Source organism: Mesoplodon mirus (assembly GCF_964341445.2).
Source record: "Mesoplodon mirus genome assembly, chromosome: 2".
NCBI classification, from domain to species: Eukaryota; Metazoa; Chordata; class Mammalia; order Artiodactyla; family Ziphiidae; genus Mesoplodon; species Mesoplodon mirus.
Window position 1 is genome coordinate 49,558,695 of NC_138977.1, and position 15,982 is coordinate 49,574,676.

Below are 15,982 nucleotides of genomic sequence, written 5' to 3' on the forward strand. Positions count from 1 at the left end.
TATTTTCATATAGTAGTTTGTGTCTGTTTGTATCCATACTTCTAATTTGCCCCTCTTTTCCTCCTTCTCCCCTTTAGTACCCATAAGTCTATTTTCTATGTCTATGAGTCAGTTTCTGTTTTGTGTATAGATTCATTTGTCTTTTTTTTTTTTTTTTTTTTGCGGTACGCAGGCCTCTCACTGTTGTGGCCTCTCCCGTTGCGGAGCACAGGCTCCGGACGCGCAGGCTCAGCGGCCATGGCCCACGGGCCCAGCCGCTCTGCGGCATGGGGGATCTTCCTGGACCGGGGCATGAACCCGTGTCCCCTGCATCGGCAGGCAGACTCTCAACCACTGTGCCACCAGGGAAGCCCATCACTCTTGAATTCATTCCTTGTTCCTTTCTCTTTCCCCTTTTCTGTTCACATTGCCACTTCTGCCACCTGAACTTTGATTTTAGCCCCGTGCTTGCTTTTTTCCTAGTTCTTTCTTCCATCTGGAACTTGATCATCAGATAAATCTTTAAACACCACTTCATTTTAGTCCATCTGATCAACCTCAGTTGTTGTTCTCCATTCTACAAATTAAAATTCAGACACGAGGTGATACAAGGCCTCCAAAACCTTGTTTCCCAGAACTGCCCTGTACAGACTCTGCTCTGAACGAACGGGTTACCCACTGCACTCAAGCATGTCTTGGGCTTTCGCACTTCACAACCTTTGCTCGAGCCTGAGCTGTCTCACTTCTAATGCCTCCTCTCAGATCGCCAGTACGGCAATCCTTCCACCTTTTGAAGACTACCATAAGCCTCTAAAAATACTTCATCTCCTCCCTTTTACCATTCATTTATGTCATTTTTCATCAAAAAATGTATTGAAGACATACTTTGTGCAGCCATTGTGCTGGTGCTGAAGGAGACAAAGGTGAATTAAGAGATACAAGTCTGCCCCAGGAGCTGACACTGCCACAGGGGAGACAGAGAATCATAAAGTTAACATTTAGGTAAAACAACCTGGCATTTGTGTTAAGGGCCATGAGAGAAAACACATTGCTCTGAGTCAGAATGAACAGCTAACATGGATCCTAACTTAGACAGGGGTACTTAATCTACATGGGGGTGAGGAAGTCAGAAAATCATTTCTAAGGAAGCAACATTTTTTTTTTACAACTTTATTGGAGTATAATTGCTTCACAATGCTGTTTTAGTTTCTGCTTTATAACAAAGTGAATCAGTTATACATATGCATCTGTTCCCATATCCCTTCCCTCCTGCGTCTCCCTTCCTCCCACCCTCCCTATCCCACCCTTGCAGGCGGTCACAAAGGACCGATCTGATCTCCCTGTGCTATGCGGCTGCTTCCCACTAGCTATCTACCTTACGTTTGGTAGTGTATATATGTCCATGCCTCTCTCTTGCTTTGTCACAGCTTATCCTTCCCCCTCCCCATATCCTCAAGTCCATTCTCAAGTAGGTCTGTGTCTTTATTCCTGTTTTACCCCTAGGTTCTTCATGACATTTTTTTCCCCTTAAATTCCATATATGTGTGTTAGCATACAGTATTTGTCTTTCTCTTTCTGACTTACTTCACTCTGTATGACAGACTCTAGGTCTATCCACCTCATTAAAAATAGCTCAATTTCATTTCTTTTTATGGCTAAGTAATATTCCATTGTATATATGTGCCACATCTTCTTTCTCCATTCATCTGTCAGTGGACACCTAGGTTGTTTCCATCTCCGGGCTATTGTAAATAGAGCTGCCATGAACATTTTGGTACATGACTCTTTTTGAATTATGGTTTTCTCAGGGTATATGCCCAGTAGAGGGATTGCTGGGTCATATGGTAGTTCTATTTGTAGTTTTTTAAGGAACCTCCATACCGTTCTCCATAGCGGCTGTACCAATTCACATTCCCACCAACAGTGCAAGAGTGTTCCCTTTTCTCCACACCCTCTCCAGCATTTATTGTTTCTAGATTTTTTGATGATGGCCATTCTGACTGGTGTGAGATGATATCTCATTGTAGTTTTGATTTGCATTTCTCTAATGATTAATGATGTTGAGCATTCTTTCATATGTTTGTTGGCAGTCTGTATAGCTTTTTTGGAGAAATGTCTATTTTGGTCTTCTGCCCGGTTTTGGATTGGGTTGTTTTTTTGTTATTGAGCTGCATGAGCTGCTTATAAATTTTGGAGATTAATCCTTTGTCACTTGCTTCATTTGCAAATATTTTCTCCCATTCTAAGGGTTGTCTTTTGGTCTTGTTTATGGTTTCCTTTGCTGTGCAAAAGCTTTGAAGTTTCATTAGGTCCCATTTCTTTATTTTTGTTTTTATTTCCATTTCTCTAGGAGGTGGGTCAAAAAGGATCTTGCTGTGATTTATGTCATAGAGTGTTCTGCCTATGTTTTCCTCTAAGAGTTTGATAGTGTCTGGCCTTAGATTTAGGTCTTTAATCCATTTTGAGCTTATTTTTGTGTATGGTGTTAGGGAGTGATCTAATCTCATACTTTTTCATTTACCTGTCCAGTTTCCCAGCACCACTTATTGAAGAGGCTGTCTTTTCTCCACTGTACATTCCTGCTTCCTTTATCAAAGATAAGGTGACCATATGTGCGCCGGTTTATCTCTGGGCTTTCTATCCTGTTCCATTGATCTCTCTTCCTGTTTCTGTGCCAGTACCATACTGTCTTGATTACTGTAGCTTTGTAGTATAGTCTGAAGTCAGGGAGCCTGATTCCTCCAGCTCCATTTTTCTTTCTCAAGATTGCTTTGGTTATTTGGGGTCTTTTGTGTTTCCATACAAATTGTGAAATTTTTTGTTCCATTTCTGTAAAAATGCCAGTGGTAGTTTGATAGGGATTGCATTGAATCTGTAGATTGCTTTGGGTAGTAGAGTCATTTTCACAATGTTGGTTCTTCTAATCCAAGAACATGGTATATCTCTCCATCTATTTGTATCATCTTTAATTTCTTTCATCACTGTCTTATAATTTTCTGCATACAGGTCTTTTGTCTCCTTAGGTAGGTTTATTCCTAGATATTTTACTCTTTTTGTTGCAATGGTAATGGGAGTATTTCTTGATTTCACTTTCAGATTTTTCATCATTAGTATATAGGAATGCCAGAGATTTCTGTGCATTAATTTTGTATCCTGCTACTTTATCAAATTCATTGATTAGCCCCAGTAGTTTTCTGGTAGCATCTTTAGGATTCTCTATGTATAGTATCATGTCATCTGCAAACAGTGACAGCTTTACTTCTTCTTTTCCGATTTGGATTCCTTTTATTTCCTTTTCTTCTCTGATTGCTGTGGCTAAAACTTCCAAAACTATGTTGAATAAGAGTGGTGAGAGTGGGCACCCTTGCCTTGTTCCTGATCTTAAGGACGATGTTGGCTGTGGGTTTGTCATATATGGCCTTTATTATGTTGAGGAAAGTTCCCTCTATGCCTACTTTCTGCAGGGTTTTTTTCATAAATGGGTGTTGAATTTTGTCGAAAGCTTTCTCTGCATCTATTGAGATGATCATATGGTTTTTCTCCTTCAGTTTGTTAATATGGTGTGTCACGTTGATTGATTTGCGTATATTGAAGAATCCTTGCATTCCTGGAATAAACCCCACTTGATCATGGTGTATGATCCTTTTAATGTGCTGTTGGATTCTGTTTGCTAGTATTTTGTTGAGGATTTTTGCATCTATGTTCATCAGTGATATTGGCCTGTCGTTTTCTTTCTTTGTGGCATCCTTGTCTGGCTTTGGAATCAAGGTGATGGTGGCCTCGTAGAATGAGTTTGGGAGTGTTCCTCCCTCTGCTATATTTTGGAAGAGTTTGAGAAGGATAGGTGTTAGCTCTTCTCTAAATGTTTGATAGAATTTACCTGTGAAGCCATCTGGTCCTGGGCTTTTGTTTGTTGGAAGATTTTTAATCACAGTTTCAATTTCAGTGCTTGTGATTGGTCTGTTCATATTTTCTATTTCTTCCTCATTCAGTCTTGGCAGGTTGTGCATTTGTAAGAATCTGTCCATTTCTTCCAGGTTGTCCATTTTATTGGCATAGAGTTTCTTTTAGTAATCTCTCATGATCTTTTGTATTTCTTCAGTGTCAGTTGTTACTTCTCCTTTTTCATTTCTAATTCTATTGATTTGAGTCTTCCTTTTTTTCTTGATGAGTCTGGCTAATGGTTTATCAATTTTGTTTATCTTCTCAAAGAACCAGCTTTTAGTTTTAGTGATCTTTGCTATTGTTTCCTTCATTTCTTTTTCATTTATTTCTGATCTAATCTTTATGATTTCCTTCCTTCTGCTAACTTTGGGGGTTTTTTGTTCTTCTTTCTCTAATTGCTTTAGGTGCAAGGTCACGTTGTTTATTCGAGATGTTTCCTGTTTCTTAAGGTGGGATTGTATTGCTATAAACTTCCCCGTTAGAACTGCTTTTGCTGCATCCCATAGGTTTTGGGTCATCATGTCTCCATTGTCATTTGTTTCTAGGTATTCTTTGATTTCCTCTTTAATTTCTTCAGTGATCACTTTGTTATTAAGTAGTGTATTGTTTAGCCTCCATGTGTTTGTATTTTTTACAGATCTTTTCCTGTAATTGATATGTAGTCTCAGCGTTGTGGTCGGGAAAGATACTTGATACAATTTCAATTTTCTTAAATTTACCAAGGCTTGATTTGTGACCCAAGATATGATCTATTCTGGAGAATGTTCCATGAGCACTTGAGAAAAATGTGTATTCTGTTGTTTTTGGATGGAATGTCGTATAAATATCAATTAAGTCCATCTTGTTTAATGTGTCATTTAAAGCTTGTGTTTCCTTATTTATTTTCATTTTGGATGATCTGTCCATTCGTGAAAGTGGGGTCTTAAAGTTCCCTACTATGAATGTGTTACTGTTGATTTCTCCTTTTATGGCTGTTAGTATTTGCCTTATGTATTGAGGTGCTCCTATGTTGGGTGCACAAATATTTACAATTGTTATATCTTCTTCTTGGATCGATCCCTTGATCATTATGTAGTGTCCTTCTTTGTCTCTTCTAATAGTCTTTATTTTAAAGTCTATTTTGTCTGATATGAGAATTGCTACTCCAGCTTTCTTTTGGTTTCCATTTGCATGGAGTATCTTTTTCCATTCCCTTACTTTCAGTCTCTATGTGTCTCTAGGTCTGAAGTGGGTCTCTTGTAGACAGCATATATATGGGTCTTGTTTTTGTATCCATTCAGCCAATCTGTGTCTTTTGGTGGGAGCATTTAGTCCATTTACATTTAAGGTAATTATCGATATGTATGTTCCTATTACCATTTTCTTAATTGTTTTGTGTTCGTTATTGTAGGTCTTTTCCTTCTGTTGTGTTTCTTGCCTAGAGAAGTTCCTTTAGCATTTGTTGTAAAGCTGGTTTGGTGGTGCTGAACTCTGTCAGCTTTTGCTTGTTTGTAAACATTTTAATTTCTCCATCAAATCTGAATGAGATCCTTGCTGGGTAGAGTAATCTTGGTTGCAGGTTTTTCTCTTTCATCACTTGAAATATATCCTTCCAGTCCCTTCTGGCTTGCAGAGTTTCTGCTGAAAGATCAGCTGTTAACCTGATGGGGATTCCCTTGTGTGTTATTTGTTGTTTTTGCCTTGCTGCTTTTAATATGTTTTCTTTGTATTTAATTTTTGACAGTTTGATTAATATGTGTCTTGGTGTATTTCTCCTTGTTTTTATACTGTATGGGACTCTCTGTGCCTCCTGGACTTGATTAACTATTTCCTTTCCCATATTAGGGAAGTTTTCAATTATAATCTCTTCAAATATTTTCTCAGTCCCTTTTTCTCTTCTTCTTCTGGAGCCCCTATAATTCTAATGTTGGTACATTTAATGTTGTCCAAGAGGTCTCTGAGACTGTCCTCTGTTCTTTTCATTCTTTTTTCTTTATTTTGCTCTGCAGTAGTTATTTCCACTATTTTATCTTCCAGGTCACTTATCCATTCTTCTGCCTCAGTTATTCTGCTATTGATCCCATCTAGAGTATTTTTAATTTCATTTTTTGTGTTGTTCATCATTGCTTGTTTCATCTTTAGTTCTTGTAGGTCCTTGTTAAATGTTTCTTGCATTTTGTCTATTCTATTTCCAAGATTTTGGATCATCTTTACTATCATTATACTGAATTCTTTTTCAGGTAGACTGCCTATTTCCTCTTCATTTGTTAGGTTTGGTGGGTTTTTATCTTGCTCCTTCACCTGCTGTGTGTTTTTCTGTCTTCTCATTTTGCTTATCTTACTGTGTTCGGGGTCTCCTTTTTGCAGGCTGCAGGTTCGTAGTTCCTGTTGTTTTTGGTGTCTGTCCCCAGTGGCTAAGGTTGGTTCAATGGGTTGTGTAGGCTTCCTGGTGGAGGGGACTAGTGCCTGTGTTCTGGTGGATGAGACTGGATCTCTCTGGTGGGCAGGTCCATGTCTGGTGGTGTGTTTTGGGGTGTCTGTGGCCTTATTATGATTTTAGGCAGCCTCTCTGCTAATGGTTGGGGTTGTGTTCCTGTCTTGCTAGTTGTTTGGCATAGGATGTCCAGCACTGTAGCTTGCTGGTCGTTGAGTGAAGCTGGGTGCTGGTGTTGTGATGGAGATCTTTGGGAGATTTTCATCGTTTGATAGTATGTGGAGCTGGGAGGTCTCTTGTGGACCAGTGTCCTGAAGTTGGCTCTCCCACCTCAGAGACACAGCAGTGACTCCTGGGTGCAGCACCAAGAGCCTTTCATCCACACGGCTCAGAATAAAAGGGAGAAAATGTAGAAAGAAAGAATTAGTAGAAGTAGAAAGAAAGAAAGAAAGAAAGAAAGAAAGAAAAAGAAAGAAAATAGGGAGGGAGGGAGGAAGGAGGGAAGGAAGGAGGGAAAGAAGGACAAAAAGAAAGAAAGAAGATAAAGTAAAATAAAATAAAGTAAGATAAAATAAAATAAAATTATTAAAATAAAAAATGATTATGAAGAAAAAAAATTTAAAAAAAAACAACAACGGACGGATAGAACCCCAGGACAAATAGTGGAAGCAAAGCTGTACAGACAAAATCTCACACAGAAGCATACACACACACACACTCACAAAAAGAGGAAAAGGGGAAAAAATAATAAATCTTGCTCTCAAAGTCCACCTCCTCAATTTGGGATGATTCGTTGTCTATTCATGTATTCCACAGATGCAGGGTACATCAAGTTGATTGTGGAGCTTTAGTCCACTGCTTCTGAGGCTGCTGGGAGAGATTTCCCTTTCTCTTCTTTGTTCTCACAGCTCCCGGGTCTCAGCTTTGGATTTGGCCCCGCCTCTGCGTGTAGGTCGCCGGAGGGCGTCTGTTCTTCGCTCAGACAGGACGGAGTTAAAGGAGCAGCCGCTTAGGGGACTTTGGCTCACTCAGGCCAGGGGTAGGGAGGGGTACAGAGTGCGGGGCGAGCCTGTGGCGGCAGAGGCCAGCATGACGTTGCACCAGCCCGAGGCGCGCCGTGCGTTCCCTGCGTTCTCCCGGGGAAGCCGTCCCTGGATCCCCAGACCCCGGCAGTGGGGCTGCACAGGCTCCCCAGAAGGGGGGCATGGACAGTGACCTGCGCTCATACACAGGCCTCTTGGCGGCGGCAGCAGCAGCCCCAGCGTCCCACGCCCGTCTCTGGGGTCCGCGCTTTTAGCCGCGGCTCGCGCCCGTCTCTGGAGCTCCTTTAAGCAGTGCTCTTAATCCCCTCTGCTCGCGCACCAGGAAACAAAGAGGCAAGAAAAAGTCTCTTCCCTCTTCGGCAGGTCCAGGCTTTTCCCTGGACTCCCTCCCGGCTAGCCGCGGTGCACTAAGCCCCCTTCAGGCTGTGTTCACGCTGCCAACCCCAGTCCTCTCCCTGCGCTCCGACCGAAGCCCGAGCCTCAGCTCCCAGCCCCGCCCACCCCGGCGGCCGAGCAGACAAGCCTCTTGGGCTGGTGAGTGCCGGTCGGCACCGATCCTCTGTGCGGGAAGCTCTCCGCTTTGCCCTACCCAGGTACGTGGGGAGTTTTTTGCCTTTGGGGAGGTCTGAGGTCTTCTGCCAGCGTTCAGTAGATGTTCTGTAGGAGTTGTTCCACGTGTAGCTGTATTTCTGGTGTATCTGTGGGGAGGAAGGTGATCTCCGCGTCTTACTCTTCCGCCATCTTCCCCGGAAGTCCCAGGAAGCAACATTTAAGCTGAGACCTGGTGAATAAAAATTAGCCAGCTAAGGGAAGTGTGGAATGGTAGGAGAGGAGCCTTTTAAGTAGAACCAACAGCATTTCAAAAACCTGAGGCTATAACGAGCTTGGGAATATCAAAAGAAAAACAACACTGAATAAAGTCCCCAAAGGCTTGGGCAGAATCAGTATGGGAGAGTGGCAGTGCTTAGGGTTCATAGGCATGGCTTGATGATGCAGGCCTTGAAAGCCATGGTGAGGAGTGTGGTTTTAGGTGCAATGAGAAGCAACTGAAGTATTTCCAGCAAAGGAGTGACAATATCTTATTTGAGGCTGAGACTGCCATCTGCTCATCAAAAAAAGTTTGTCTTTTCTCCCTGGGCACACAGCCAGATTCCATTTCCTAACACCCTTTGCAGTTGGCTGTGAGCCAGCCATGTGACTGTATACTACCCGTGGAAGTAAGTGGTAGTGGTGAGTACCATGGCCATCTCATAAAAATCTCCCATGGGTGCTTCCTCCTGCTGTTTCCCTTTCTGACTGGGCAGCTTGTATTGAAATGGCTGAGCCACCATCAGCCTCGACCCCTGCATGGCTGTGTGGAGCGGAGCCCCCTCCCAGCTGACCTAGAACTGTTCTGAGCTTTTATGTGAGCAAGAAAGGAGCACCTGATGTTTTGAGCCATTATATATTCAGTGTATTTGTCACCACATTCTAGTTTGCCTAAAATAATACAATAATTTGGAAAAGCAATTTTGGCTGCTATGCTATGTGAAAATGTGAGACAGTGTGAAGAACAGCAGTGGCCAAAGTGAAATTCCCATGGGCCCTAGGGGGATTTCAGTTGAAATAGATTTTAGATAATTTCAGATGGAGAATCAACAGTTCCTATTGACAGTTTGCTTGTGCAGCAGGCCTGTGGGAAAAGAATCTCACTTGATTTGACTTTCAACTGCCATCTCACTTACTTTCTAGACTTTTCATAACATACCTCACTGAATACCTTTAGGCATATATTTTATTTATTTGATTAGATTGCCCTCAACTGGAGGGTAAATGAACCATGTCTTTGAGAATTTTTAATTTTACTATGGTATCTAGTACCGTGCTTTAGATAAGGTTTTTTTTTCATTAAACTTTGCTTAAATTGATGAATAAAAGGGTAAGCTCTCAGATTTCCTGTCCATAGAATTATTGGTGGTCATATGACCCAGCTTTTGCCTTTCCATTGATATTGCCCCAACCTGGTTTAGATTTTCAATTGCCTTATAAGGGGGAGGGTTAGCTGTGTTAAATTTCACCTGTGATCTAGTGGAGAAGTAACATCATGGGGCCTGAGATTTGAGTGTTTGCAATGGAAGGTATGTAGAAATGTTTTTTAATGGAATGTGGGTTAGTCCTTACTGCTTTTCCCCATGACTTTCAAGTGTCCCCAGTAACCACTGCCCATTGTTCAGAGGTTGCTGGCTTCTTCAGTGACCTTGTTTCCACCCAGAGTTAGGCATTCATCTGGGAGAATCATTATGATCTTTGGAAAGTCTCACAATAGGAGGCAATTTCTGTAATCCAAATAAGCAATGATGAGGTCTGTAACTAAGGATGTGGCAGTGGAAATAGAAAGATGGGAAAAGAATGTAAGAGACTTTACAGAACACTGTGACTGAATGGATCTGGGGCAAAGAAAAGACTGCAATGAAGATGAATACTGATAAACTTCAATCTGTAAACTTAGGTATACATCAACAGACCAGTGTTTCCATGACAAAGCCAGTTAACGCTGCCTCCCACCAACAGATGGTGCTGGTAATGAGGCTGGACATTTCAGCCTTAGGCGTGGTACAGTTAACTTGTTATATGTTTACTGCGTTTGTGCTTAGTTTGAATCTGTTTTATGAACATTATTAACCCATCCATGCTTGAGCAAGGCAAAAAAGTGATGTTGAAATTACTGGTAAAACGAGATTTAAGAATATGACACTAATGCTAAAGAGATTTAAATGACAAATGAAAAACATGAGAAAGATGTTGGAAGTTGTATTGTAGAGGAGATGAATCCATTGACAGGAGGAACAACTCTGAAGGGTAAAGATCTAATCAGGCCACTTGTGAAAACACTGCATTTTGCAGTACAAGAGTAGGGGAAAAGTAATTGATCAGATGAGAAAATAACTCCAAATATTGGAGTTGTGTCTGGAAGATCAGCATTACTACTGAATGCCCACTAGCTCAATGTTCTTTGTAATGAAGGCTAGAAGTTTGTTCAAGAGGGTAAAAACTAAACACTGTGAAAGAGCTGTAGTGATCTTTCCTTGTAAGACAAGGTGTAAATTCAAAGGCTTTTTGTATGAGCACAACATCTAGGTGGATGTAGAAATGGCATGTGGAGACACCATAGCTTCTAAGAATTCTCTATGAGGCTTACACAGGCAAAGGAGGGGATAGAGCATATCTAGTGGGAGAAAACAGAATTGGAAAGGGGTGACAGATTTGACTACAACAGAAAAGCCATAGTCATAGGCGTATTTGCTGAAAACGAATGCTATTCGGCAAGGTTTACCTACCTTTCATGTCTGTGCTGCTTGACATGGAGGGGTGGAGCCATTAGACCAATGGGTATAAGGGGTGGGAACCATTCCCCCCAGCCTTGCCGATAGTCCATATGAGCCAGTGATCTCATATTTGAAAATATAGAATAAGGGCCTCAGAAGAAAAATATGACTTAGATCTGATAAATATTTTCAAAAAAATTACAATTCTACACTACCACATTACTTCTTCAACTTTGTTTTCAAAGCAATGTACTGCTGTTCAAATTAATACTACGTATTAGTGTATGACCTTTACAGTAGGAATATGAACTATAACTATTTGACTGTAATGTGGACTCGATACTTAAGGAAGAATAAATTTCAGACAAGACCATCATTTCTCTTCAGCTATAGTATTGAATAGTATAGTCCTGATGTCTTGTAAATAAACCAAAGGTGAGACCGTGTCAGAAAGAAACACTAGAGAGGTGGAAGGAAGTAATTGAATGTAAGATAAACTTTTCATGCAGAAGGATGAAATTTGAGAAGGAAAAAATTATGTAAAATCATGAAATTAGATTAATATGGGACAAATGAGCTAGTTCTTCAAATTAATCAATATTAGAAATGTGGGGTTTCCAGTGAAACTTAGGCTAACTAAGGACAGAAATAACTTGATGTAGTGAGTGCCCCATGGAACTCATTCCTCTCATACCATAGTGATATGGCAGGAAGATGTAAATGAGTTACAGAAGATGTAAATACTTGACATGCATGGACAGAAGCTCCACAATGGGTTATTATGGGAAATCAGAGATGTTTCTTGAATTTATGTGCCCATAAGATTTTTTTAGAGATAAGATACTGAGTAGAATATATAAATGTACTTCTTTTAGTCTGATAAGGTGTATAGATTGTATGATTTCCTTATTCTTACCCTATATAAAGCTCTTATTCTACCTTTTATGAATTTTTTATTCCTACCATAGATGAATTTCTGTCTTATATGAATAACTGATATTTATCGTAGCTTAACCATTTTACATTTATAACCAAAAGTGGAAAGAAAACCCATTAGTTTTCAAAAATTATATTCTTGCCATTTAAAAACCTACTTGTGAGCTAAAGACGATAGATATTTCTTTTAACATTAACACATTTTATGTTTTCTCTAGGCTGGAATGATAAAAGGTGATAATGATGAGTATTTCATTGAACCCTTGGAAAGAGGTAAGCAGATGGAGGAAGAAAAGGGGAGGATTCATGTTGTCTACAAGAGATCAGCAGTAGAACGGGCTCCCATAGATATGTCCCAAGACTTCCACTACAGAGGTAGGCATCTTTGATAATAATTAACTGTGATTCTAACATATATTGAAAACAACTGTCCCATCAGTTAAGAGAATGTGACTGTCATGTGCTCTTATATAAAATGTGGAGGTAGCAAAATAAGTTTATGTTTGTATATCATGAAATATGGCTTGCCTGTTTTTAAATGCATAAAAGGAATATATGTTACAGGTATTATTTTATTTCAGGGCATTATTGTATCCCCCAATTTGTTATTTATGACTTCTTTTAAATTTTCACATTAAAATGATCTTTTCTCTAGCTTGTGTTAAAATTTGAAAATATTTGTGTCTTCCAGAAGTATCTAAATTATGCATTATTAATACTACTTTAAAACTTTTAAAATGAGATATATTGACATGACAAAGAATTATATTTTAAGTCCAGCTGATAGATACATTTGAAAATAAGAATGCTATCTGACTTTGTCTATTTTGCAAAACTTTTTACAATATGGAAGAGACAATGAGTTGAATGATTCTGTCAAATTTTATTTTAAGGTAGGCTGAACCACTAAAGTCAAGTGAATTATGGCACATGAAGGTTTTCTATTTTGGTTTTAATGAGATCTGAAAGTAACTTTGTATTAAAGAGATGTTCCTATAAGTTGGGTATAGAAGTTCCCTTTATGGAGAAGAAAGGAACTATGGGAATCCATGTTTTTTTAACCAGATCTCAAAAAGTCTGTACAGTTGACCCTTGAACAACATTGGGGTTGGGGTGTCAATCCTCCTTGCACTGGAAAATCCGTGTATTATTTATAGTCTGCCCGCCGTATATGCGGGTCCTCAGCATCAGAGTTTCCACCTCCGCAGAGTCAACCAATGCTGGATTCAACTAACTGAGAATCAGCGGATCATGTAGTACTGTAGTATTTACTTTAGAAAAAAAACACGTATAAGTGGACCAAGGCAGTTCAAACCCCTGTTGTTGAAGGGTCAACTGTATTTTCTTTTGCCAGGCCAACTTTCTGAATGGAAGGCAATGGAAATTTCCCCTAGGGAAATGTCAGGGATACAGATAATCTTCTTAATTTAGCAGCCATCTGTCTTCTAGATTAATGATGTCTTTCGAGAGTTGTTACCTAGTTATTAGTCTGATTTAAGGGAAGACACCAGCTTCCCTTAATATGTTGTATTAGTTGGAATGGTACAATTTAAAGTACATTTAAAATTAACATGGTCTGACAGTGTTTTGAGAAATTTCTGGTTTGAAACAACAGGTCTGTATTAATAGATGCAGTACTATGAAATGTGTGCCTATCCCAGAGGGTCACTGTGGTGTAATAGAAAGAGGATACACTTTGCAGTTAGATAAACATGTGTGAGCAATAACTCTACAATATCAAGTTGTTAGATTAGTAGTAGATTAACGTTTTTAAGCCTCAGTTTCTTTATCTGTGAATAGAAAACAAAAATATATCATGCAAAAAAATAAATAAATAAAAATATATTGAGCAGTTGTAACAAGTATTAGAACTAATATATGCAGATTGCTGAATGTAGCCCTCAGCAATAATAGTTGACTAATCAATGTTAGCTGTTGTTATTAATTATTGATATTATCTTCTGCAAAAGATTTACATGTTGAGTTTTGTTAAAGTTGAATAGTTAGACATTGCTTGCCCTCGTGTTGTGAATACATTACCATTAATTCTCATTTATAAGTATTTTCATGTTTTAAAAATGTTATTCTAAATCAGAAGGCTGGGTATGTCAAAGGATAGATAGTAGGATACAGTACTTTTTCTGTAGTCTTGGTTGTTATATATTAACAATATCTAATATCTCTTGAGGCAACGGTCAAAAACATATTTTAGAAAACCATAGCCCACCTGTATGGAATGGTCTTGGAGGACTGGAAACCAGATTAGTGTCTATGACTCTCATCCTGTTTGTTCCATCTGTCACACTACAGTTTCACCAAACTGTACCCTATTGCTCCATTTCAGTCCCTGAAGATATCTGTATCTATAAATATCAGCCCTTGGTACTTTCCAATAGTCTGATATTTATAGAGGAGGAGAGATTATTTTTTTTCTTGAGATCAGAAAATGCAAGAAATATTATGTTTAATACCTATTGCATTTTTAGATGCTAGATTAGGAGAAATAAGTTAGGAGTCAAGGTATGTAAGTTTAAAAGAATTGGATGTAATTAAGATATTTTGGGACATTATTTTAGGAAATTATTAAAAATATAAATTCCAGTAGCATCAGTATCAATATACTCAGATTATATGAGGAAATTTTAAGAATGCAGACTCTGAAGACTGTTTGAGTTTTTCAGTTGCAAATAGAAGATTACCTTATGGTAGAAGTAGGTCACAACCTAGAGTAATATATATTGGAAAGGTTTTCAACACTCACGGGTCAAAGCAAAAGGGGTTCCTTTGTTAACTCTCAGTTATCTTAAAACTGGAACCAAAATAGAACCATTCAGTTCTCTTAGAATATTCTGTGGTAAACCTTAGTATGAGCTTAACAATTTTTATTTTCTTATTTATACAGTTCTGATTGAACTGAGTTGCTGGTGATATCAATTTACCTCCTTTTGAGAGTCTTAAAATGTAACTATATATTTTAAAAGTGTAAATATCCTCCTACCTTAAATAGAGATTCAAAGTTAGAACTCAAAGTACCATACTATAAAGTTTAAATTCTTCTTTTAACTTCTTGGTTATAGAACTGAGAGCCAAGCTTTTTCATGGCCTAAATCCTTTCCAAGTGAAAATTAAGAATATATTTTTATAATTTTTTCCATCATTCTAAAATGCAAAATTAAACAGATTCCAGGATTAGAAAGGTATATTGATTTAAAAATGACGACTGTAGTACCATATAAAATAGTGCTTTTCTGGATCAGTATAGGATGTTATTTTAGGAGACATGAGGTCTCTCTTCAATGAGTTATAAGAAGAGGAATAAAATACATAAGACTTTGTTAGAAAGAGATGTATTTGAAGGCCATGGGCTTCATAAATTTCTCTAACAGAAAGTCAGGAGGAGTTTTAATCATAAGCAAGGCACTTCTATCAGTAGGGTCCCTGTAAGTAAATACTCTGCTGTTGTAATATCTTACGGAAAAACTCCAATGAACTTTTTGGCCAACCCAATGCTTTGCTAGTTGTCACACTGATTGCCTGGCCACATTTCTTGCTTTGTCATTTTATCAACTCAGAACTGCCATTCATTTGAGGTCTGTAATTTGTTGCAAGTGTTCTAAATTAAAACAAATTATTACCTGAACTAGGTGAGTAGTAGTGAGAAGGAGAGAAGGAGCCCAATTGGGTTGAGATTGAAGTAAAACTGATGGGGTTATTCGATAGAGTAGATGGGGGGAGAGAGAGAGCTATCAAGGATGACTCAGAATCCTAATCTGGAAGACTAGAGAATTCTCTTTCCAGAATTCAGATATTTCAAATGAGAAGTAGAAATAGGCTTGATGAAGGATGACAAGTGGCTATACTTTTGGATATATTACGTTCAAGGATCCATTGGGATAGTTAAGTGAACTAAAAAAACTCATAGTGTATTTTCATAATCATGTCCCAGAGTTATTGCATGAGTGTCTTTATATACCTGTTGTAGTAGGAATGGGTAGAGGTTATCTTGGGAGTCAGGTGGCACATTATTGGCTCATGGATGCTTAGAATGTCTCTGCTTGCCTTCAACTCTCTCATCCCAAAATCTGTATCGGTGAGAATCAGAAAATGAACACTGCACAGGTTTGGGAGCCCATGAAAGATGTTTGCTACCTATCACTATAGGAGAGAAGACCTTAAAAAAACAACAAAATAAAAATAAGACAAAAATTATGCTTCTACCATACTCAAGAGCCCTAAGTTATTCCACTTGACTAAATGCAAACCTGTATTTTGATTCTTTATCTTTAAGAATATTTATCTAGTTTTCCAATAAAAGTCACAGCTTTGAATCTGTTGAGACAATATATTATATGGTACAATTC

General features: G+C 38.7%; 1 protein-coding gene across 2 annotated transcripts in view; it reads left to right on the top strand.

Annotated features, from left to right (window-relative positions):
• Nucleotides 1–15,982, top strand: part of ADAMTS3 (ADAM metallopeptidase with thrombospondin type 1 motif 3) — a 292,726-nt gene that overhangs the window by 126,107 nt on the left and 150,637 nt on the right. For both annotated transcript variants that reach the window (XM_082630522.1, XM_082630521.1), the window contains exon 4: nt 11,840–11,996. In XM_082630522.1, the coding sequence (XP_082486648.1) occupies nt 11,840–11,996 (157 nt within the window). The remainder of the gene's footprint in view (nt 1–11,839; nt 11,997–15,982) is intronic.